The sequence below is a fragment of the Orbicella franksi genome, chromosome 9, assembly GCF_964199315.1.
Source record: "Orbicella franksi chromosome 9, jaOrbFran1.1, whole genome shotgun sequence".
In the NCBI taxonomy this organism is placed as follows: Eukaryota; Metazoa; Cnidaria; class Anthozoa; order Scleractinia; family Merulinidae; genus Orbicella; species Orbicella franksi.
Genome location: NC_138153.1, coordinates 11,966,410 through 11,991,286, shown reverse-complemented (window position 1 = coordinate 11,991,286; position 24,877 = coordinate 11,966,410). Strand labels below are relative to the sequence as shown.

At 38.9% G+C, this 24,877-nt stretch overlaps 2 protein-coding genes and 1 pseudogene across 2 annotated transcripts in view; all 3 read left to right on the top strand.

The window, feature by feature from the left end:
• The window catches only part of LOC145496583 (neuropeptide Y receptor type 1-like), a 36,049-nt gene that overhangs the window by 9,012 nt on the left and 2,160 nt on the right, over positions 1-24,877 (top strand). The window lies entirely within an intron of this gene.
• LOC145496587 (neuropeptide Y receptor type 1-like) lies at positions 293-8,371 on the top strand. Its single transcript, XM_081476294.1, has 2 exons — positions 293-388; positions 6,033-8,371. Exon 2 carries the CDS (start codon positions 6,053-6,055, stop codon positions 7,031-7,033), a length of 981 nt encoding a protein of 326 aa, XP_081332420.1. The 5' UTR covers positions 293-388; positions 6,033-6,052; the 3' UTR covers positions 7,034-8,371.
• Positions 17,367-19,610, top strand: LOC145497346 (substance-P receptor-like; annotated as a pseudogene).

Here is a 24,877-nt window from a genome sequence, read left to right as displayed (position 1 = left end):
CAAGCTTGATAGATTCAAATGTTTTCATCATGTTTGGCGGTTTTTTGGTTTTGAAATGACGTTTGAACGGTTTTCCGGTTTCTAGGAAGGCCCCCCCAAAATTAATGCCTCTCTCTTGAGGTTTCGAGTGGGATTCAACCGTAGCAGAAACAAAAAAGATTTTTAAGTGGCCCTCTTAAGTCTAAGGAGTTGTGACCTACAGCGTTTCTTTTTGCAATGCAGTTGCTAATTTTCATATTCTATACCAATTTGAATAATTACGTCTTCTTCAAACGTAAAAGCCACAGTTCTCATCAATTCTAATTCCTCAACAGGGAATTAACCAGACTGTAATGAAGCTTTAGATGAATTCAAAGGGGACTGTTGAAAGAAAAACTCATCCAGAGCAGTAAGTCACGTTTTCCACACGAATTCAGAACAATAACTCTTAAGTAATATATATGAAGTTACCCTAGTATCTGGCGATCAACGCTGAGTGATCAGTAGTAAATGATTACGTTGCGAAAGCTCGTCGTTTCCCATCGTTTGACAAACTGCGCTCACAGTTGTGTAAAGCGTGGATATCGCTAACCAGCGAATAAATCATTATCCTGTGGATGGCGTAGTTTGTTTTGTCAACGCTTATCCACTATAATTATAACGAGTTATCCAGTGGATAGCGTTATCCACACTCTCAGAGCAACCGGGGCGCGGAGAAGAACGGCCAACCGTAAATAGATAATGAATAAGGACGCAAAAATGTCTAGAAATAATGAGTGGTTTTCATGCCAAAATCCCATATACTAGGAGGATTCTAGAAAGCTGATTGCCAGAATACTGATTTGCGTTTTCTACGATGGGAAAGGAAGTTACCGAGTCGTAGCTCAAATTATAGTTGTAAAATTATTTTAATGGCGCCTTTCATTTTTCTTTCACCCCTCAGGCATCAGGCATATGTGACTTTGTTACTACATTTAAATGGGAAGGAATATTCCTTATTGAATCCTGAATTAGAACAACACAGCTGCAACCACGACCATCTGCGCAAAGCTAATTAACAGCACCTTGATCAACCAAATTATCGGATTTGATATACACCACAACAAATTAAAGAAAAATAACATTATACTGGGCTCAAGATTTCTGTGAGATGATACTTGCATAGAAATCGAGAGCGAATAGTGTAATTGTTTTAGTAAAGTTCCAAACGAAATTTCTTTCAATGAACTATTTCCAACAATTTCCCTACTTTGTAATAATCTTCGCGTTTAGAGAACTTGTGAGGACTGCATTGTCACTTGAATTTCAAACTTCGGTGCGCGCGCTCATCAATTTGCTTAACAATTTCGAGTTTTTTTGGAAAGTCCAGAAGCCGTGAACGTCTTTCTTTGAGTGTTCTCTGCAATTAGATTATCCCTTTGTTTCTAAATGTTCACCCAAAACTTCCGAGAAACAAGAAAACATTGCTATTTCGTTTACGGCCTGCGGCAACTGCATACTTCTGGCTGCATAATATTGTACGATAGCTCAGCCAATCAGATTGCAGCATTTGCATTAGTATACTAGTAGAATTCCGGCTACTTAAGTTCTACTAACTTAGTTGGCTCTCTTCGAGCCATGCAGGACGAACATAAGGAAAAGTAATACTATAAGGAGGTAAAATTACTTCAATATGTTATAAAGCTCATGCAAGGCTATATGTGAAGACTCAGTCAGTCGCCCGTTTGAATGCTTGTGAAAATCACCTTGGATCGTCGTCAAAGATACGAAAATCCAAGATCGTTTCACACGCAATCCTTTTAACTCTCTGATCTAGTCTTCATGCAAATTCCTTGTAATAAAAAAATATTCTTTCGCCAAGTAATATTTTGTATAAACAATAGGTGAATGGACGGCCGCGACATAAGCATAAGCATAAGAATATCAAAATCTTGCGTTTTTCCTATACTTTTGTTTATGTCGTTAATGTGTCTACTGGGGACATGTTGGCTAGGAAATGCTTTTAGATGATTTATAAGCACTCTTTTTTATTTCAATAGTTTTGAATTTGGAATTTTCCAATTTGGAAGTTCCCAGATATTTTGGAAAAGCCAGTAAGAAATAAACTCCAAGATAACAACTTAAAATTCCTCCTTATTGCACAACATGAAGTGCCTTCATGAACACGAGTGAAGCGACAAGAAAGGTCGAGTGACCGAACAGAGAACGGCAAATCTACAAGTGTCACGAACCGTAGAAGTCGTGTAGGCTAGCCAACCCCCAACCTCGTTCCTAGGGTCTCTCATCTTACCGCCCCTGGAGCGAGCGACGAGAGGGGCGGTAAGATGAGAGACCCTGGGAACGAGGTTGGTCAACCCCATTTTACACTCAAATGGCTCAGCCGTTTTTGACTTAGATGCAGTAATGTTCATATACGTAGAAAGATGGTCACAGATTCATAGTATTCGACCAATAATAGGTTGACAGTGGGCGATGTCCATCGGACGTTAACCTTGTGTAAACAAAAGCAAACTTCTGCTTTATGTGCGACGAATGGTGAGAGATCGACTAGAAACACGTCAAATCGGCTTTGGGCCTGCCTTTTACAACAAATAAGGTTAGAACTTTCGAAATTATCAGCTCTGTGTCTATTTCAACTTATTATAGGTCAAGTCATGTGGCGCATGCTAAAATATACGTCTAACCCGTAAATTGAAATTTGACGACGGATGGTCAAATACTTGCGTTTTTCACGTAATTTGAAAAGCTCTCGCGTCGCTCACAATCATTTGCCCAAAGAAATTTTTACAGGAATCTGTAGACCATCCTTCGCGATTCAACCACCAGAAGCTGAATCCATTTGAAGGTTTCGCACATGGTGAAAATTAATTATACTCACGAAGTACTTTTAAGTGAAAGAAATACATGTCTTCGAAATTTTTTGCACCCAAAAAGACATGTACGTTATTGGCCGGCTGGGAGGTCCGTATAGGAAAAAACTGGACCTTTTCAAGCCCGAGGTCACAGTTTTTCACTATACGGACCGACCCTAAGCCGGACAATAACATGTTTAGTGGCATTTAGTTCACCAGTTAAGTTCTCCGAAAGTGTTTTTCCGGTGTGAAATTTCGTGCAAAGATTGAAGTTGTACTACAAAAACAATTTCTGTCAGTCGTTGCGAATCACTCGAAATCAGAGTTTTCTACCGTAAATCGAGTAGCAAATAGCGAGGAAATTCGTTAAGTGTATTCCACAGAAATTCTCTCAAATACAGCAACGATCAGCGAGGTAAACTCGACTGAAATTGAGTCATTTTTTAATTAAAATTGTATAGAGAGAGACACGCGGGATTACTCGCCATTGCAGCGCCGAGCTACAAACAGCCAAACAAACTCTCACAACTTCAAAAAACTCAATTGAATTTACTTACAGTGACTTTCTTGCCATTTAAAGGTGAATAGAGATAAACTTGCGCTGATTTATCGTCGATGGAAGTGTAAAAAGGGCGAAAAATTGACGATTACCGCTAATTCGTTCACGAAAATAGATCAGATTCCGCCCGCTGTGGCGGTCCGGGTGGGAAAATTCCGCCCGCTCCTGGAACCAATCAGATTGCAGGATTTCTTGAATTCCGCCCGCTCACGAGCTGAGAAAAAGATAAAAAGCAATATCCCTAAAATCAACCCGGTGCACATTTAAACATTGCAGAAAAATATTTGAGTGTTTTAAAGACGGAAGAATGATGTGGTTTTGCATGCGAGGCTCTCAAACTTGTTCAGTAAAATGGTACGTCAAATGACGATTTTAACGGAATTTGGTAATTTGCCTATTTCTTGGAAATAAAAGGATGTTTTGCAAGAAAAACTATCCAGTAGTTTTTTTCATGCCCTAGCCTATCTACCATAAGAATATGAGCGAAATTGAATTTTCGACCCTTGCCGCGAAATTAAGAATTTGTCTGATTTTTACAGGCAGGCACTCTTAATACCGGGAGCCATTTCCAGTCAAACGTCTATAGCTTTCACTGGTGAGCTGGATTTTGCCCGTAATAGCGAGCGTCAGTAATAGCGGGGTGTCGGCAAGGCGACTGTAAATATTTATGCGTTCTCAGGCCAGTAGGGTGGGGTGGAAGGCTCTCTCTGCCCCCTTTGTATTTCCAACTGTGTTAACTCAATAGTACCAAGCTGGTTTGGCATTTTATACATCTAGATTTGACTCCTTTAGGCGTCACTACTTGTCAACTAAAACATTATATTCAAAATGACCGCCATCTTGGGTCCGCAATCCTGGGACAAGTTTTCGAGTTTTTCAGAATTGTCACAGCGGGTCCAAAAGTTGATTCAAAGGAAACACAAAGGATGTAAAAAATGCAAGAAGTGCGACTAGTTTCCAATGAAATCCAAAATCTTACTTAAATAGGAAATGAAGATTAAAACTAAAAATTTTCGTGAAGCACCCATTTGAAACGTCATTACCAGAGAAACGTCAAACAATCAAACAAGTCAAACAATCAACACCAGAAATGTTTTCTGTTGAATATTAGGAAACTTCAACAAAATTTGGCCACTGTAGCTTGAATGTTGTCTATGTGACAAAAATTTAAAATCAGCGCGGGCAAGCTCTGCCCTAGACTAGAACGGGTTATTAAGAAGGCACACGATCAAGGCGAAAGGGTCAACACGTTTGGTAAACACAGTTCAAAATTATTCTGTCGTCTTACTTAAATATATTTAACAACTGAGAACTGTAATGACAGCCATTCTATATACATCTTTGAGTTGAAACCTTAAGAATTTACAGTTAGGTAATAGTTGTTTTCACGATTAACTTTTATCATTTGCATGACAACACACTTCAATGTGGATAGAAGGCAATTTTGGCTGAAACTATACAATATTGCTCGATATTATTACCCCACTGGATGCCAGCATTAAATTGTGATGTAAATGAAAAGTTTAGCCGGAAAAAGGGCTTTTCAACGATCGTCGCTTTTCTTGTCAGTGGTAAAGATACCTTGACAGTGAACTCTCTAAGACAGCAGCTGTCCTCCATTCATTTGAATTTCAAGCTTTGATTAGCGAGCATATGGCAGTGTGCCTTTAGTTGATGTTGGTGAAATAAGCATTAATTCCTCTCTAAATTTCACCGTAGTAGGCGATCTTGTGGGTCTGAGGTAAGCTACTTGAAAAATAAGTCTGCTCGCTCTGTTAGTATCTGTTTGCGTTGGCGAAGCTATCCCTATTACTGCCTTAGTGAAAAAAATGCGACCTGTTTCTCGTTGCTAATATAGCCGTATTCCACTCTCTAGTGGTCTATTTCAAGCTGAAAAATTATCTATTCTATGACTTCACGAGAAAGACTACCGCTATCTCAACTTTTCCTTGGCGTTTCTAGGACCGTATAATGCAGTAATGAAAATTTGCTTAAAATATTCATTAATAGGAAAGCCCGATATTGAGTTGACGAGACCAATAACTGTTAATAAACGAGTTTGCATCTGTGTTCACGGACCATTCTCCAGTCGTATGCCCTTCGAAAATGCATGTTCAGAGTTTTGACATATGTAGGTTACCGTCTGAAACCCGTATGAATACAGGTAGAAAAACAAGTTATTCTGTTTCAAAGCTGCCAAGCCGCAGATGTACATTTGTTCTTGCTAACTGAAGGTCAATTGCCTTTGGGCGTCATTCTTCTTTGTATAGAAGCAGAGCCGTGACTTTTCAACTCAAATATACACCAGTGTTTTAGTAAAACTATTTCGAGCGTTCTGCACCCGACTAAAATGAGCACAAGCTAGCGTGTACGCCTCCACAAGGCTATAGTGTATGAGAGTGCAAGTAAAAAAAAAATATCAGAATAGAAATTATTGAATTTCCCAGCCAAGTTTCCATGAAATATGATAATCATGAAAATATGATACCGAAGCAATTCTGTAGCTACCAGTTGTCCCTCATCACACCAGCTGTATGTCATAAATTCAAAAACCACCAGGATGATAAATTATGCTGCTTTGAAGCTACAATAGAGCGTTCTTGTTATTACAGTTTCGCTGATAATTTTGTTCTTTTCGGCAGGATACATTCCTATTTCAATTATGATGTTCGTCAACAACAGCTCAGAAGTCTCTCTCAGTGCTGAGCAGAATGGAATGTGTTTGCTGCCGATTGATTTTAAGGCTATGACGATAACGTATGCTTCTATATACAGCGTCCTTTTGATTGCTTCACTCATTGGGAATTCCCTGCTTATCTTCGCCTCTCTGAAATCAACTATCACAATGAATCTGTTGATAGCTAACATAGCTGCTTCAGATCTCTTGTTCTCCATAGTTCACTTTCCTCGTGAGATCGTGACTCAGATCAAAGGCTCCACGGCTTTTCTGGTCCATGGGTGGATTGGATCTGTGCTCTGCAAGATAGCTGCCTTCACTACTGATGTTACCATTGCGGTGTCCACACTGTCCTTGATTTTGGTTGCCGCTGACAGGTTGGTGGCAGTTGTATTTCCAAGCGATTATCGTCGAATCACTGTCAAAAAGCGACGGTTTCTCATCCTTTGCACTTGGATTGTAGCAATGGCAATTCATTCTCCATATTTCTACACTTTCCGTTTGGAAACATTCAATGGCGAAACTGTTTGTACCACAAACTGGGAGCCGGCCTTCAATCATGAGTCAACACATACCCGCTACTACACTGCGTTACTAGTAACTGTTCTGATTGTGCCGCTGATAACAGTGTGCGTACTTCAGACCATAACGCTACTGAAACTACGGGACGACGAAATGGAGTCTTTTCGTACCCCCATTGCCAATAAACGACACAAGAAGAGAAACAAAATGCTGCTGAAGATGTCTGTAGTGATCGCTTCGGCCTTTGCATTGTGCTGGCTACCTTTTATTGCTTTTCAGTTTATTCTTCTTTTCTTTCCGAGTTCATTTCCAAATTGTAGTTTAGGTTTTACAATATTTACTCAGTTTGCCATTCTTTTTTCGTTGTGTCATTGCATAGTGAATCCATGTATTTGCTTTACTTTTATGCGCCAGATTCGGGGTGGGCTAAAATTCATAAGGTAAAGAGACACGGGAAGGAAACAGTCTTTTGACAGTTTAATGACATTTACATCTCGTCTACTTGAACCAGGCCACCTAGAAGAAAACTAGTCAATCAAAACGTAAACTGGAAACAATGGATTAGTATCCTTTTTCGTGAGGGCAAGTAAGGGTCTGTTTGACATACTGTACATAAATACTATCGACTTCTCTATCGACAACTGTTGAAAAGCGCACAAGCGGGATTCCAATTTTGGTTATAGAACTATTGTTTGTTCTACAATAGACCTTTCCCCCATTCCACTTCAATGCGTACGAATAATAGCACCACAGCGAGGTTGGGGTGGACATTTTCATACATTTGTTGTATTTTTGTCCACCCTGACCTCGACTTGGCGCCGTTGTTTGTTGGAATGCGGGAAAGGTCTATTAAATAATTTTGGTTTTATTTAAGAAAGAGATCGCCTTTTTTCTCAAAAAACGCTCTCATTGGTTAACTCTTTACCAAGTGTCCCGTTTCGAGTAGTCGCACTGCAAAGGGGAAAGGCTTTTCTTCTGTATTTTAGATTCAAACAGAACTAAAATTATGACTCAGTCTCTTTGCTTTGGGCAGCAAATGCTACCAAAGCTCAAAAATTAAGACTTAAAAGAAACACTGTTACCATTTTAAGCATGATTTTGAAAATCTCAACAACATATATCGATCATTGGAAACTGAACAATAGTGATTTTACTTTGTAGAGCAGTACTCGACAAATGATTAAAACCCATTAGGAGGTGAGGATGGCTAACGAAGGCGAAGATGGAATCGGATTGTGATATGTATTTTGAAAAAGCATCAGGATGTCAGTTTTTTTCAAGGGTTCAAGGTTGGCTCGAAAATTGTTCAAATTTTGCAAAAATTTTGCTGCAGTGTGGACTTTCTTCAAGAAATTGCTTTTAATCATTTACTTAGAACTAAGTTCTTATTACATAAATTTAGGGACCATTTCGTGAATTTATAACAGTTTTAACCAAATATATCGTGACAGTGTCCCTTTTAGGGATGGCAAACTGTAATCAGTTATTTAAATATTTCGATCAGTAGCTTTCTACTTTAGAGCTAAAATGGAATTCTTTCTATGAAGACATCTAAAAGTCTTGACAGAAAGTTAAAGTAACACATTCTATGGGAAAAGGTATGAAACATAGTGGTGTTGATTGAGGATAATTTTCGTGATCTTCTTAAAAGAACTAATTTATTTGATTATAGCATTATAACGCAATAGCAAGGGCATATTCTGTGGCTTTCTCTGATCGTAGCTTCTTAGAATTCCATAACAAAACAGCTTCAGATTAACATCGATTTTAATGGCAGTACCTTCCTTTGTTAGTGTGCACACGTTCTACACATTACTGTGGTGGCAATTAACAAAATCGACTACGCCACTAAAGCAAAATTTTCTACTGTGTCGAAAGAAAAGCCAGGAACACTAAAATGTCTTAAATAGCATTATATTGCTAGCCACTGGCTATTAAAGGCACTTAAATGTTGAAATATAAGTAAATATAAATTTAAAAAGCTGGTATCAGCTCCAAATATGGAAAAAAAAAATTAAAAAAAGTTAAAAAAACTACAAATGATTGCAATGATCGAAGGTTCGCAATCTTTAAGAAGCGATGTCTTGAGGAAATGCACAAGTTCATTCCCCACTAATTCATTATCTTGCCAGTTGTTCGCCATAAGCTTAATCTAGTGACGATTCCTTATATATCCTTGTGGCCGAAGAGGTCCGGATTGCCAACAAATTAGCTTTTTCCTTATTGTTTTGTTCATGGCGAGCGAAGTCCCCGTCTCAGTGCCTGGAGATACGTGTGGGGACAGCCCCTGTGCTTCCTGCATGAACACAGATTGGGACTGATCTCTCGGCAGAGAAGGGAAGATGCAGTTACGATTACAATAGATTATACTACGAGCAGCAGCTGTCAGCTGTAAAGAGCTTGGCCATTGTGGCTCCAAAAAAAAAAAAAAAAACTTTGGAAAAACTGACTTATTTGCTACGTGCAAATCTCTGTTTTATAATATATAATGGTCTACCCAACCGGAAGTCGTTTGACGGAATGAAGAGCCTTATATCAAAGTCATTGCCCACAAAGTAGGACATTTGATATTGGTGACTCTCACATGAATGTCGCACTATTGCGCTTGCTCCGTGTGATGAAAATCCAGAATGGCGGCTCGTCAAAAAAGAGAATCGCGGCCACCAAAACGTTTTATTGACGAAGTTAAGCAACTGATGCCTTGTGCTATGAAAAAAAGCCAAAAAAGGACAACAGCCTCTACGATACTGAAGTGACCGAGGTGGGCAAAGAAAAAATGTAGGAACATTCATTTTGTTGGCTATGGAAATGAATTTGATGAATCATTTGTCCGCCTTGAAAAAATTTATGTTCCAGCCGAAACGTTAGAAGGCAGAAGGCAAATGTTTCACGGCAATTTATATAGAGCGATTAATCGAAAACTGTGGTCTGGCAGGAAAGAAGACCCGGAGGTCAGAATAGAATTGCCAGTAGAACAGGATGTGTTTGACACTGGACGGGATGATATAAACTAAATAACTGTGAGAAGAAAAAAAAGAGGAGGGCAATATTATTAAGTTTCGATAATGCTCGAAAAAAAAAAATATATATATATATAATAAATATTTATAAGTTTACTTACTTGTTGATCTCGTAAGTATACGAAGGACTATTCTCCTGGCTGAATTTCGCGTTTGAATCGTCATTTTGACCTCCAGAATGATCACCTATTGCGGTCACCGTCGTGCAACACGCAAATACAACAAAGAAAACAAGATAGAAGATTTTCGAAGTCATTTTGCCACGCCGTAATCCATGCCAACTCCCACGAATTACATATCAAAATGTTGCAAACTTATTCATGTGTTTTTAATTAAAATTTGGTGGTACATTTATTATTTCAAGCATGCGCTGTCGAAAAAGCCCAGTTTTCCCTGGTGCAGTGATTTTTAAAAATTTACATAAAACCCACGTAAAAATTTGTAAAAATGCCATGCCTAAATCGCGACAAAATCTCTCCAGTTTGTTATCGATAGGTTACATATTTTTAAATCATTTCTGGTGGTACATTTGAGAAAGAAATACCACTTTGGGAAAGAGAAGCAATATTCCACCCAAAATAGCGTGTTTTGGGAACAATTCAGTTTACCGGATGTCGGATCACTCGATACTCTGTATGGCAAATGTCGCAATGCCTTTGATATCCGCGACTTTACAGTTTCTATAGTAGTACCAGTGGGCTTTTGAATTTTTTTTGGTTTCCACAGCAACGCGTAGCTAAGGGTAACGTGGCATATCATAAAACATAATGGACACGGAAAACAAGCTAGAACCACTGAAATGAAAAGTATTGCTGATAAACTAAAACCAGCCGAGGAATTTCGTAAATTCTAATAGATTGAGTTTCTCATTTCCATGGAAATTGGCGCCTGTCCAGCCTGGCACTGTATAGGTCTGTATAGTCTGAAAATGCTTGAGCTATCACTGTGCCTAATTTCACGTTTGTAACAAAAAAAGTGCCTGAGATTTGGAATTATGCCGTCGGACTATAGCTGTTGCAAATTTTGCCGTTTGTCTGATGTTTCATTCAACAGAACCACTGTCTTTCTCCTGGTCTGTCTCCATATCCGGTGATTCGATATCCAGCTCCTTTTGAGAGATTGTCACGCGATCTCGCGACTTTGTAGCAGTGATCAGCCATCCACGACAAGGAGGTTTGCAAGATTTGCTGAATGAAATGAAAAAAATAAATAACTAAAAAATAGCATAAAAAGATAGATCTATTTCACTATCAGATTTTGTCAAATTTCTAAACGAAGGTGATTTTCTTTCGGGTAGCAAAACGACGGCGGTGACCTCGGGTGACATCGGATTTCACCATGGGAAGTCGTACCGAGATGACCTCCTTCTGATGGATCTAGGAGCGGGCGCTTTAGTCGAGACGAGTGAAAATATGGCGAGTACAATTCTTTGGTCATGATCCAAGTAGAAACGAAGACAAAGCGAAGTATTTTCACCGTGAGTTTCTTACACAATACGGGAATAGCAATCGCTAGGAATCTTTCAATGATAATCAATACTAAACCCTGACTTGGCACTTACATATCGCTCAGCAAAGTGCATATATTACAGTGAAAAATGTTCCTATTTTCATCGGCCGGGAAATCGTTCGAACTGATGATTTGTCTGAAGATTAGGCAAGGGATTAGAAACACTGCCAGCAGAAGAGCGGATGCAGCCATGTTAGCGATATATATAAGAAGCAGGATCGGTTCTCTTATTCTAATGAAGGCAGTAATGCGGAACATGTTTCCTACCAAAGATACCATCACGAGCCAGAGCTAACCGGAAGCTGAAAAATTCGCCAGGTCCGGTTGCTATGGGGTGATGTCATTTATCTGTTAGGTTGCTGTCATCGCAAGACTTTTGCGGTTCTATTGTGGTTAGCGATAATTGCTTTCAGTGAGAGTAATTGTGTACAAAAGCAACCTGGTTATTTTCAGATATGATCTGGCCACATAATTGATATTTTATAATAAATTTTCATAACGCGGGAATATTGCGCGGTCAGATATGAAAAAAAAGACTTCGACTTCGAATGAACCCGTCATCGGTCGTTGAAAACGAATACAAAACGAGATGTGCCTCTGAGTTAGAAGATATGGTGTCTCTCTGACGCATTTGTGCGAAATTGAGCAAGTTTCCAATCGAATTTGCCTTGAGGAGTTAAAGAAGGCGCGTGGGTTTTCTTTTCACGGGAAGAGAAACAAAGGAGCTGCCCCGAGTATACATTTGGATTGGTTTTCGCTTAAACCATAAAACAGCTGTTGAAAACCAAACGAAACCGCCAGCCACGATTGATTTATACATGAATTCATTCACCCAAGAACGACGGAGAGAACCAGAAAGTGTTTTCAGCTTGCGCTGCCCGTGACCAACCTCCCAGAGCATCGAATCAAGACAACAGCTTCAAAACTCAACAAGTCAAACGCACCAAGTTAAGTCTTCCGATTAATATTTTATTTATATCATAACTTACACCCATTGTCATGCTTTTAGATTGTATGGGGACTAGATAGCTACTAAAATGTTAAATCACTATTTTCATCCGTGGGTTAGACCCTAGACTGAAGTCCATGGTACACCAGTTTTCTGAAAGACGAATCCAGATATATAGTAAAATCACCATGTAGCCACATATTATAAATCCGCTCTGGTTTTCCCACGCAAACGTCTTCGCAGTATTTCTACGTTACCGAGTGCTACAGGATATTTTACAAAAACCACATATTTTTCAGTAATGCGTGACACTATAGGAAACAAAAACAACAACAAAATCGTCATTTTTCCCTCGCTCGTTCATATCATACGAACATGTTACATATCCTTTTCTGGTTCATCCAAGCTGAAGTCCATGCAATAAAGTTGCTGAGTACTTCGGGATATGTAACAAAATCGTCATAGTTATTTTTCCGTCGTGCGTGACATTATAGGAACATGTTACATATCCTTTTCTGGTTTACCCAGGTTGAAGTCCATGCAATACAGTTGCTGAGCGCTTCGGGATATGTAACAAAATCGTGATATTGATTTTTCCGTCGTACGTGACATTATAGGAACATGTTACATATCCTTTTCTGGTTCACCCAGGCTGAAGTCCATGCAATACAGTTGCTGAGCGCTTCGGGATATGTAACAAAATCGTCATAGTTATTTTTCCGTCGTGCGTGACATTATGGGAACATGTTACATATCCTTTTCTGGTTCACCCAGGCTGAAGTCCATGCAATACAGTTGCTGAGCGCTTCGGGATATGTAACAAAATCGTCATAGTTATTTTTCCGTCGTGCGTGACATTATAGGAACATGTTACATATCCTTTTCTGGTTCATCCAGGCTGAAGTCCATGCAATACAGTTACTGAGTGCTTCGGGATATGTAACAAAATCGCGATATTGATTTTTCCGTCGTACGTGACATTATAGGAACATGTTACATATCCTTTTCTGGTTCACCCAGGCTGAAGTCCATGCAATACAGTTGCTGAGCGCTTCGGGATATGTAACAAAATCGTGATATTGATTTTTCCGTCGTACGTGACATTATAGGAACATGTTACATATCCTTTTCTGGTTCACCCAGGCTGAAGTCCATGCAATACAGTTGCTGAGCGCTTCGGGATATGTAACAAAATCGTCATAGTTATTTTTCCGTCGTGCGTGACATTATAGGAACATGTTACATATCCTTTTCTGGTTCATCCAGGCTGAAGTCCATGCAATACAGTTGCTGAGTGCTTCGGGATATGTAACAAAATCGCGATATTGATTTTTCCGTCGTAGATGACATTATAGGAAAATGTTACATATCCTTTTCTGGTTCACCCAGGCTGAAGTCCATGCAATACAGTTGCTGAGCGCTTCGGGATATGTAACAAAATCGTCATAGTTATTTTTCCGTCGTGCGTGACATTATAGGAACATGTTACATATCCTTTTCTGGTTCATCCAGGCTGAAGTCCATGCAATACAGTTACTGAGTGCTTCGGGATATGTAACAAAATCGCGATATTGATTTTTCCGTCGTAGGTGACATTATAGGAACATGTTACATATCCTTTTCTGGTTCACCCAGGCTGAAGTCCATGCAATACAGTTGCTGAGCGCTTCGGGATATGTAACAAAATCGTCATAGTGATTTTTCCGTCGTGCATGACATTATAGGAACACGTTACATACCCTTTTCTGGTTCACCCAGGCTGAAGTCCATGCAATACTGTTGCTGAGTACTTCGGGATATGTAACAAAATCGTCATAGTGATTTTTCCGTCGTGCATGACATTATAGGAACTTGTTACATATCCTTTCTGGTTCATCCAGGCTGAAGTCCATGTAATACAGTTGCTGAGTACTTCGGGATATGTTACAAAATCGTCATAGTTATTTTCCCGTTGTGCGTGACATTATAGGAACATGTTACATATCCTTTCTGGTTCATCCAGGCTGAAGTCCATGCAATACCGTTGCTGAGTACTTCGGGATATGTAACAAAATCGTTATAGTTATTTTTTCCGTCGTGCGTGACATTATAGGAACATGTTACATATCCTTTCTGGTTCATCCAGGCTGAAGTCCATGCAATACAGTTGCTGAGCGCTTCGGGATATGTAACAAAATCGCCATAGTTATTTTTCCGTCGTGCGTGACATTAGAGGAACATGTTACATATCCTTTTCTGGTTCATCCAGGCTGAAGTCCATGCAATACAGTTGCTGAGTGCTTCGGAATATGTAACAAAATCGCCACAGTTATTTTTCCGTTGTGCGTGACATTATAGGAACATGTTACATATCCTTTCTGGTTCATCCAGGCTGAAGTCCATGTAATACCGTTGCTGAGTGCTTCGGGATATGTAACAAAATCGTCTTAGTTATTTTTTCCGTCGTGCGTGACATTATAGGAACATGTTACATATCCTTTCTGGTTCATTCAGGCTGAAGTCCATGCAATACAGTTGCTGAGCGCCTCGGAATATGTAACAAAATCGTCATAGTGATTTTACCGTCGTGCGTGACATTATAGGAACATGTTACATATCCTTTTCTGGTTCATCCAGGCTGAAGTCCATGCAATACAGTTGCTGAGTGCTTCGGGATATGTAACAAAATCGTGATAGTGATTTTTCCGTCGTGCTGTTTCCAGAATCGCTCGGCATTTCTCGTAAAGAATTACATCATGTACTCGAGATTTCTATCGCTCTTGAGAGCTTTGACATAATTTTTGAGATAATTTCCTGACTGCCCACAACATTAACTGATTTTCAAAGTGTCGGTGCACATGATCTTCGAATTCGAATACTAGAAAATTCAAATTATTTTTGGAATCGCTAAGCAACAAACATGTATACAGAGAATACCCTAAACAGGTTTCAATTAGGCTTTCCGCGGAAAATCTGAGAACATTTCTGACTCTCGGGCATTTCTGGGCTGCTGGGCATAGTCACTTCGCTTACTGAATAACAGTGATAACTGAGATTAGCGAAAACGTTTCATCTATACGTGCTCCGTAGCTTTACAAGAGTAAGAAATGTATCAAAAAGTCTAAGTTTTAAACTGGCGTTTGCGCCCCAACCTAGAAAACGCATTGTTTCAACGTTATTTTTTCTTTTAATCCAAATGCTTCACGTCAGTCGCGCGATTTCCCGAATCGCCGACTATTAAAATGTTTTGTATCTTTCTGACACGATGGAATTGTCTTACAGTAAATATAATTTCACACTTTAGGATTATGACACATTCGTGCAAAACTTGACGCGTTTTAGTAGTCCCTCTACTATATATGGAACAATGTTCTTTTGAATAACTGCTATTTTTTTGTCAGATCAAACTCGTCTGACATCTCTGAAGAAAGGTTCATGACTGAATTCCTGAGCCTTAAGGCCAAATGATGTATCGCACATTCTGCGTGGGCTGCACTCAAGCTTGAATAGTTCATGTTGTCTACGTTTGGCATAAAAGCAAAAGTCATTTATCGCAGCTGGCGTTTTCGGCGATCAAGGCAAAATATACATCGTGAAACTCGATAAAAGCGCAACTTGATATGAATCACAGTCTGTGTCGTCTGTTGCTTTATCAGTTGCAGATTGACTTATCCATCTAGCAGTCTAGACTCGTACTATCTGAACTGTATTGGTTACAACGTGACGTTGATTACAATATCACGATGCCACTTATCCTTGTGGCAGATGACATCCCTTGATGAGGTATTTTCACTCTAAGGAGGTTACCTTTCCCATTTAATTTACCATCAGAACCCTTAACAGCTTTCAAGGACAGGTACTTCTGAGCCAAATTAATGGGTGCTTTTTATCAGTTCTCGCCAGTTTTGTTTTTTCCCTCCAAATCCTAAATGAATGAAAATTAAGTTACGTTGCTATATTGAGGAGTGGGAGGCATTTTCAATTGTCTGTAAACAATTGACAATTCATTCGTTAAAACCGAAAGCGTTGTACGCGAAGGTCAGCAACTGGACCCGCGCCACCAATTGAACAAACAGATTGCTTTTAAAATCCGTTACAAAGCACTCCGCCATCTTTAACTTAGAGGTTGAAAGTCAGCGTTGTCTTCTTTGATTTGGGTAGATACGCCATGTATGGTGATACAAACTGTACCGCTTAATATCGTTAAAGATGGCGGAATGTTTTGTGGTGGGCTTTGAAAGAAATCTGTATGCTATAACACTTACAGCAGTGATGGCTCTTCCTAGATTTTAAACGGCATTTTGAGTAGCTTTTTCGACAAATGTTGATATCTCTGATGACGAAAGCGGGATGGCGATGGATATTCTCTTTAAACCTCGGGTCGAGGCAGCGGAACAGATGACACAAAACTGGACATTTTGCAATCCAAGAATCAACGAGAGCGCAAAATCGCGTTTCCATTCTATTTTACACCTGAAAACATAAGTTGAGGGAACTTATACGTTGAATCTTCTTCTACCGCGATTTATTGATATCGTGAGAATGTCACAAAATGTAGCTCTGAAAATATATGAAAGAATTGTCTCAAGTGCTTCTTTTCGCCGAATTTAAACTGGAAATTGATAGGGAAATACTTATGTAGATATTTCTTGTTGATTTCGAGTTATGTTAAGACAGAAAAATGGCCAAAAATCGAAAAGTCCTATGTAAACAGTATGCCAGCACAGAAAAAATATTGAAGTCCCCAAACATTTTATGGCTCTTTTGGGAACTTTAGTGATTGCTCTCACTATCCATGTTAGAATAATGTGTATTTACTTTTGCCCAATGCAGATATTTGCCATCAATTAAAGGCTATTCACAACACCACGAAATATGCACCTGACTTAAGATGGAGCCACGGAGAGAAATCAAATTGTCTAATTCAATTGAATAACTGTGCTTTGAGACTGATAAAAGTGGAACATGATCCAGTGGATTTCATTTTCACATGGCCTTTCTTGTTGTATAGAAATGCTAAATCAAAGATAGGTAATCAAATATGCATAGATTAGTGACAAATAGCCATTTTTGGACGGGGCCCCCCCTAACTTGAAGGGAATAAAATATTTTGACCTAATATCTTGCCATGATCATTTACTCAACAAACCCAACATTTGTGCCAAGTTTGAGCGAAATCGGTGATTTGAGCTGTATCACCTCCTGCCTGGTTCTGCCTGGTTTTCTCATGGACACACTCTTAATAAATTTTTATTGTTGTTGTTATTGCTGTTGTTATGACTTAACAATTTGATCAGTAGCTTTTTCTATTAAAACTCAAATGGAACTGTTCCCAGCAAGACATCTAAAAGTTATGGAGCCTGCAATGGTACAGAGGGTAACAAACGATAAACGGCAACTAGATTGGTGCTGATTCTGGGTAATATTCTTGACCTCCACAATCAAAAACTAATTTATTTGATTAAAACATTGTCAGGTAATGCTTCGCTGTTGAGTGTATGTTGTTGCTACTTTTGATGATAGTTTATTCGATTTTGATATTCAACTTCAAGTTAAGTATCGAGAATATATATTATAGGGCATTTATAGAGAAGACACTGAAGGTAAACATTGTAAGTTGACTTGAGACTTAAAACAAGCAGACGCCTGAAATACTGACAGATGAAACGTCAGTAGGCGCCTCGAGCTCCAACAAAAGCAAGTTTCAAAACTCGGTGTTCTCGTTCATAACTAGTCAGCAATTAGATTATGAGCTCGAGATTTCTATGAGATGATAGTTGATGAGGTCAAAGGCCGAATCAACTATTACCTCGTAGAAATCGAGAGCGAATAATCTAATTGTTTTAGTAGAATCCTAACTGAAATTTCCATCAAATAACGAATCCAATTATTTCTGGTCTTGATGGGCCCTTTGCAGCTGGGGTCACGTGACCAAATTTTTCGTAAAAATTTTTCATATTATGGGCTATAACTTGAAGAATACCAGAAATGGAAAGAGCGCATCGAAAATACCAAAATGGCCAAGTTTGAGGTCCCTGGCATTAAAGAGTAAGTTTATACGACGGTTTGAATTTTCTGAAAATTTAGAGGATTTGTATCGAAAATGTTGCTGGAGAGCAAGACCTTGCTCTCCAACAACTTTATCCATACAAATCTTCTTATTCTTTTAAAAACTCAGACAGTTGTAAAATCTTATTCTTTAATGATCGGGGCCTCAAACTTGGCCATTTTGATATTTTCGACATGCTTTTTCCGGCATTCGTTACGTTATAAGCAATAGACTGCAAGGCTGACACTACGTGAAAAACGTTTCGAGACACCAACATGACAAGAACCGATAAAGTAGGATCGCAACAGAGGACAGTACCATCTCTTGTAGATCCTACGTTGGCAGCGTTTATCGTATGCGGTCCCTTGCAGTTTCTGGTTTCAGTTACTTTATAGCCCATAATTTTATGAAAAATAGGTCACGTGACGGCTTAGCTGCAAAGGGCCTATTAAACTTCACGCTTTAAAGAATTCGCGCGGACTGAATTGTCAATTTGACATTTGTGTACGCGTGATTATAAGTATCTTTCAAAAATTCTCGAGCTTTTTTCAATTCAAGAAACTGTAAATAGCCTCCTTTTAGTCTTCTCAAGAATTTGATTATCCATTTGTTTGTAAATGTTCTTTCAAAACTTCGGTGAAACGAGGAATTTTGTCGACCACACCAAGCTTCTGCACACTGAATTAGTATTACCCATCTAGTGGACTACTGCAAATCCTGCATTTTAATTGGCTACGCTACTAGAGGACTATTAGTAATAGCCCTCGAGTAGCGAAATTGGCGCCATCGACCGTGACGCTTTCTTTCGTTTTATTCCCAAATAAATATTTCTTCAACTTGCATTTGCTAACTTTATCATTGCCCTTTCTGTCCGACTAGTTGGGTGATACTAAAACAATTAGACCCTTCGCCCTCAAGGGCCACTGGTCAATAGCCCATTTGGATTTTAGCGATGGCAATTCATTCTCCATATTTCTACACTTTCCGCTTGGATACAAGAAATGGCGAAACTTTTTGTATTACAAACTGGGAGCCGGCCTTCAATCACGAATCAACACATACCCGCTACTACATTGCGTTACTGGTTATTGTTTTGATTGTGCCGCTGATAACTGTTTGCATACTTTAAGACTATAACGCTACTGAAACTACGAGACAACAAAATGGGGTCTTTTCATACTTCCACTGCCAGTCAACGACACAAGAAAAGAAACAAAGTACTGCTGAAGATGTCTGTAGTGATCGTTTTAGCTTTTGCATTGTGCTGGCTACCTTTTATTGTCTTTCAGTTTCTCCTTCTTTTCTTCTCGAGTATAATCCCACGTTGCAGTCTACGTTTTACAGTATTTAGTCAGATTGCTATTCTGCTTTCGTTGTGTCATAGCACAGTGAAACCATGTATTTGCTTCATTTTTATGCGTCGGATTCGTGTTGGGCTAAAATACCCAAAATTGATGAGAAAATCTGTTAACGAAACAGCCTTATGACATTTAAAGGGGAAACATTCAAGCCGTATTTTCAATCTTGGCCCAAACAGTGCTAAAATTAAGACCGTCACTTTGCCCTCGCAGCAAAATAAACGCTCTTAGATTACCAAGATGAAGATATTAAGTGAATTGTTCAATAAAGAGCAAATTGTCATCCATTTTAAGAGCTTTCGTTTGCTGCCGCAGTGAGGCAGTCCGAAGTGATCGAAAGCAGCGGGAGCAGTCTTTATTATAATTGAAACAAAATATGTAATAATATAATATGTAGCCAAAATTCTCGATTTGCTGCTCTGACCAAATCCTTTGCGTTACATTGATTTGGGTTGTTCAGTTCATTAACAGTGATATGTGTTGTAGAAGCTGTTGCTATAGAAACTACAGTACTTTTCTTGAAAACATCCCCCTTTAATTACACTTTATAGCTTTTTGACAATCTCGTGAAAAGATTATAGGTTCCAAAAAGCAGGTATGTGCTGGTTGGTTACCTTGCATCTATAAAATACAACATGTTTCATGATCACTTTCGTGAAAGGTTAGAACGTCTTGGAAACAATCTGGCTTGTAGCTTATCGCAATTAGCAGCTGTATACATATACCGAGTTTAAAAGCCATTTCAACAAGAAGACATTATGAAAGGTAAACAGTGTCACTTTATTTGAAACTTGATCACCAGACGCCAGAATAAATTCAGTTTTGAGATGTTAATTCATGTGTTACTATTCAGTCAGTTACTCTTTGAAAGGCCCACATGAAAAGCAGGCTTTCTTTTCAGTTTTATGTGAAGATCAAAGGTAATTGACAAAGGAAACGGAAAAAAGATCCTGCCTAAGGTTTGGCTAAATGTTTTTCTAATCTTAGGCCCAGTTCAGACGCCGAACTTTTCATGAGCCGAACCTAATACGTTGAATTAAGCGCATCAAAAGTTCGGCGTCTGAATCAGTTAAGAACGGCTATTTGAATTTGGAACGGCTCAGCCGCTTTGATTCAGACGTCGAAGTTTTCATGTGTCGAAACTAATGCATACACCTTGCCTGAAAACCGCTGATGTTTCGATGTGTTTTGGTTCAAACTAAATTAAGTTCGGTGAATTAAGTTCGACGTCTGAATCAACAGGCGTACTTTTGATAATTTAGGTCGGTCCAACTCCGAATTAAGTTCGGCTCATGAAAAGCTCGGCGTCTGAACTGGGCCTTAGTTTCTTTTTGAGAATTTGAGAAATATATTTGTCAAAAGCGATTTGTTTTGTTGGTATGCCTTCGTTCATGTAATGAACTATATTACACAGTAGTTAGCTGGGACTCAGTAGTTTGAAATTATTGCTCAGTTTCGTTATTCGATAACGTGCAATACAAAAATTTCAAAGTTATTCAGTTTACCTTTTCAAGGTAACATTCATTAAAAAGACTGTTTATATTCAAATATTCATCATATTCAATGTGATGTTTTGACCGCAAGTTCAGCATAAATTAGACCATCTGCTGTGGTCTCAGTTTGTTTTTGTTTCATTCCAAAAATTGACCTCTCCCAGGACAATGCGAGATGCTTGAAATACAGCTTTTAGCAGGCTTTCTGACTTCAGCCAACGTTGGTACGTCTTCAAGTTTGTGAAAATAAACCGGTGTTTATTTATATATAAATATATTTGATTTCTGTTTCTGCATCATGTTTCATGCACCCTTTATCGCCCTGGTGTAATATTTTCTCTGCGTATCGTCTCAACTTGTCGAGAGATCTGGTTGGTGTGGTGTCACTTTCTGAGAATTTTTGAACCACTAAAGATTTTAAAAGTAATTTTCGGGGTCAATTATCTTTTTATTTGTACACTGATATACATTTTGTGCAGTTTAATTAACTTACGTATAGCTTATCTCGATCCATTGTCGATGTTTTTAATCAATTGATTCAGTTCATACTTTTAGTCGTGCCTCCTCGAGTTGTGATGCACTTTGGACTTTGGAGAGCTCTCAAGAGGCTAGAGTTACTTTCGGCTGCACCACGATCAATTCTTAGGCTTTTTTCGTGCTCTTCAAACTTCGACGGTGCATGGTAAGGCATGAATCGATTGATAAGTAGAACTCAGCTTAAAACTAAGGGAATGGTGTCTAGATGGCGGGGATATTGAGGTTATTTTCAATTGCATTTTCGGCGTTTTCGCGGTCATGATTTGAAATTTCAGCCATTTTTTTTTGCCTATCAGTAAATTTAAAGATCCCAGCTATCTAGATTAAAAAAACGCGTCAGATCTCAGCGGACAGTTATCGGTTGAAACCCTATCGAGACATTCTAGCCACGGTAGAAAAATTCAATGATTCACCAACTACGGTTTACCTTCACTTTACCTTCTCGTCGTTTATTACATGTAAAAACTGAGGCACCCTTAAGTTGAAGGCGATTACGATATTATGGTGCATCAAATGTAAGCTGAGAGGAATAGTGATTTTAAAAAGCTTCGCAATATTTATTAAAACACCTGCAATTTATCTGCATCCATTAAAGACAGGAATAAGTAATGAAAGCATACTTTACATGTTAGTTTTAAAACAGTGTCGGATAAGTATTGTTCGCCAAGACATTTGTCCATCTGATGAGATTCTAAAATTCCAGCTCATGGTAATTAAATTGCTTTTAGAGCTGGTGTCAGGTCAATAACAGTCTAAAAAGTGTGATCACCACTTCGATGATCTACGATGCTGAGCCATCAATTTTAAAAAGTAGCCCCGTTTGCAGGAAGAGAAGGCCTAGTGACATTAGAACGATTGTTCTTAATCTTTTATTTAAATTGATTAAATTGCGAGCGATTCACTGCCTGAAATCATCCTCGTAATACACGCAATGATGTCTAAACTAGTAAATAATGATTTAAATAAAAAGGGGAGAAATTCATCCCATGAAGATGTTACAAATTACACGGCATCATACATGTAATCATAGGTTCCACCTGACCAGATTTGACACAACATTCGTTGCTTGTATGGAAGCTTTTCCAGAATTCTAAATATTTTTAAGTGCATGTATGCCATGACGTCTAACTCTAAACGCACCTCAAATGAACGTCACCAACCAGAATAGGAATTTTTGTTGTTCCAAAATATAGCAACCAATCATGCGCTGCCTTTTGTACTTGAGGCACCATACGTGCCGTAAATAATCTATTCAAAAAGCCGCCAGGATATGTGAGTTATTGACCAGGCGTGAGGGCAAGATGGCTGGATATTGGCAAAGTTTTATTTCGTGCTTAAGGACTTCGACTCCGTCTCGGTCCATAAACTCACAAAAAACGAGGCCATTATCCAGCCGAACAAGCTTGCCCAAAAAAGGATTTATCTTTGGCTTTCGGTAAATTTTTCTTGCTGGACACGGCGAGTAGTCACGAGCAGGCAAGATAGCAGACGATACACACCTCTAGTTGGGCTTCACGCCTAACACTTCATCAAGTCAATCCGAAGCAATTGAAGCCATGGAACTCTGCATAAGGAGAATCTGAGCATGGATGTTCACTGATAAGTTAAAGTTGGATGACGAAAAACTGAATTCTTAATAATTGGTACACGCCAACAGCTCAGAAAAGTTTATATCGAGAAGCTATTGGTCGGTGATGTGAGCGTTGTTCCTGTTGAAACCTTGGAGCTTGCTTTGATACCAGCCTCAGTGACGCACACTGCTTAGACACGTAAAGCTGCTTTTTATCATCTGCACATAATATAAGACGCATCAGGAAGTTTCTTACGATGGAGTTTACCAAGGTGCTGGTGCAAGCCTTCATAATGGGAGTCATTGATTACTGCAACAGTCTTCTCTATGGTTTACCGACTATTCATATCAATAAGCTGCAACGCGCAAAATGCAGCTGCTAGGTTAATTAATTTGTTTAACTCCGCGCTTTAGGCATGCAACTCACGTGTTTTACCTCTTTCATTGGCACTAGTTAAACTGCGAATTGATTTTAAGAGTTTAATGACTTTTAAGGTCATACATGGGCAAGTACCTTACCACGTTTGTAATCTTATTTAGGTCAGGAATTTTTCCACGTATGGTCTTCGCTCTAATCCTGAACTTTTGCAAGTACCTCCATCCTTAATGAAGAAGACACTTGGCGACAGAGCTTTTACTGCCACTGCGCCATCCCTCTAGAATAAACTGCCGAAGAGCAATAAGGGCGAGGGCAATTTTGAACGTTTCAAGTCCAAATTGAAGACATTTTTATTTAGAGTTGCTTATAACGAATGGGTCTTGATATTTTTCTTTTTCTTTCGACTAGAACTGTAAATAATCATTTTTAATTAATCCTTTTAATTACACCCTTTGTTTTATATAAGAATACATTCTATAAGAATATATTGAGGCCGAAATTTGAATAAACCAGAGACTGAGGTCTTGATAAAAATATAATTTTGTGTATTGATAATTTAAAAATATAATACAATTAAATGTTTTTAACTAAACCGAATGAAATTCTTCCTTTCTGTGAACGGCAAAACTAGCCAAAAAGCACCAAAAGCAGCACTAGCCGTATGTTCAATGTTAATAACATTTCTGCAAGAAGTTATGCGCGTCATACCAGGTTTTAATGCCTGTAGGCTGGCCCCCAAATTACTTTTAAACTTTCCAGGCACCAAATACATTCGAAAACAGAAATGTCATACTCAATCATCCATGAATATTCACAAGAATATTTTCAGCCTTTGTAGCTCTATCTTGCCCGCTCGGGTAGCCAATTACAGCGCAGGATTTGGTTCATCTTGCCCGCTCACAGAGCAAACTATATTTAACCAATAGACCACACTTTCTATAGGTTTCGAGGGATAATGACCCACGCGCGATGTTGGGAGAAGACGAGAAAAGTTGGCAAATCACGAGCCTTTAGGCGAGTGATTTACAAACGTGTTTGAACGCGTTTTGAGTGTTCTCCCAACATCCCAAGGGTTCTTACCCCCACAAACCCATATAAAGTGTGGTGTATTGCTTTTAAGAACAGCAGCTATGGAAAATGTTTGCCAAAGAAAAGAAAATTTATTTTACTTTCGTGATCAAGTTGTTTATTCTCAACAAATTCGTCATATGACGCAGGAAAATCAATGACAGAATGAAAACACAGCACAAAATCCGCAGAGCAAAGCCGCGAAGACATTTAGCGCTATAAATATTCTAGGAAAGGAAAGGAAAGGAAAAGTTTATTGCTGAAAGACAGAGAGAGTATTAATCAGTTCAAAAGGAATTTGACGGGCAAATGCAGGAATATGTAGCCGGAATCAGTATCACGAAAGTAACAGACTCTGCGAAAAGTTTGCAAGTAGT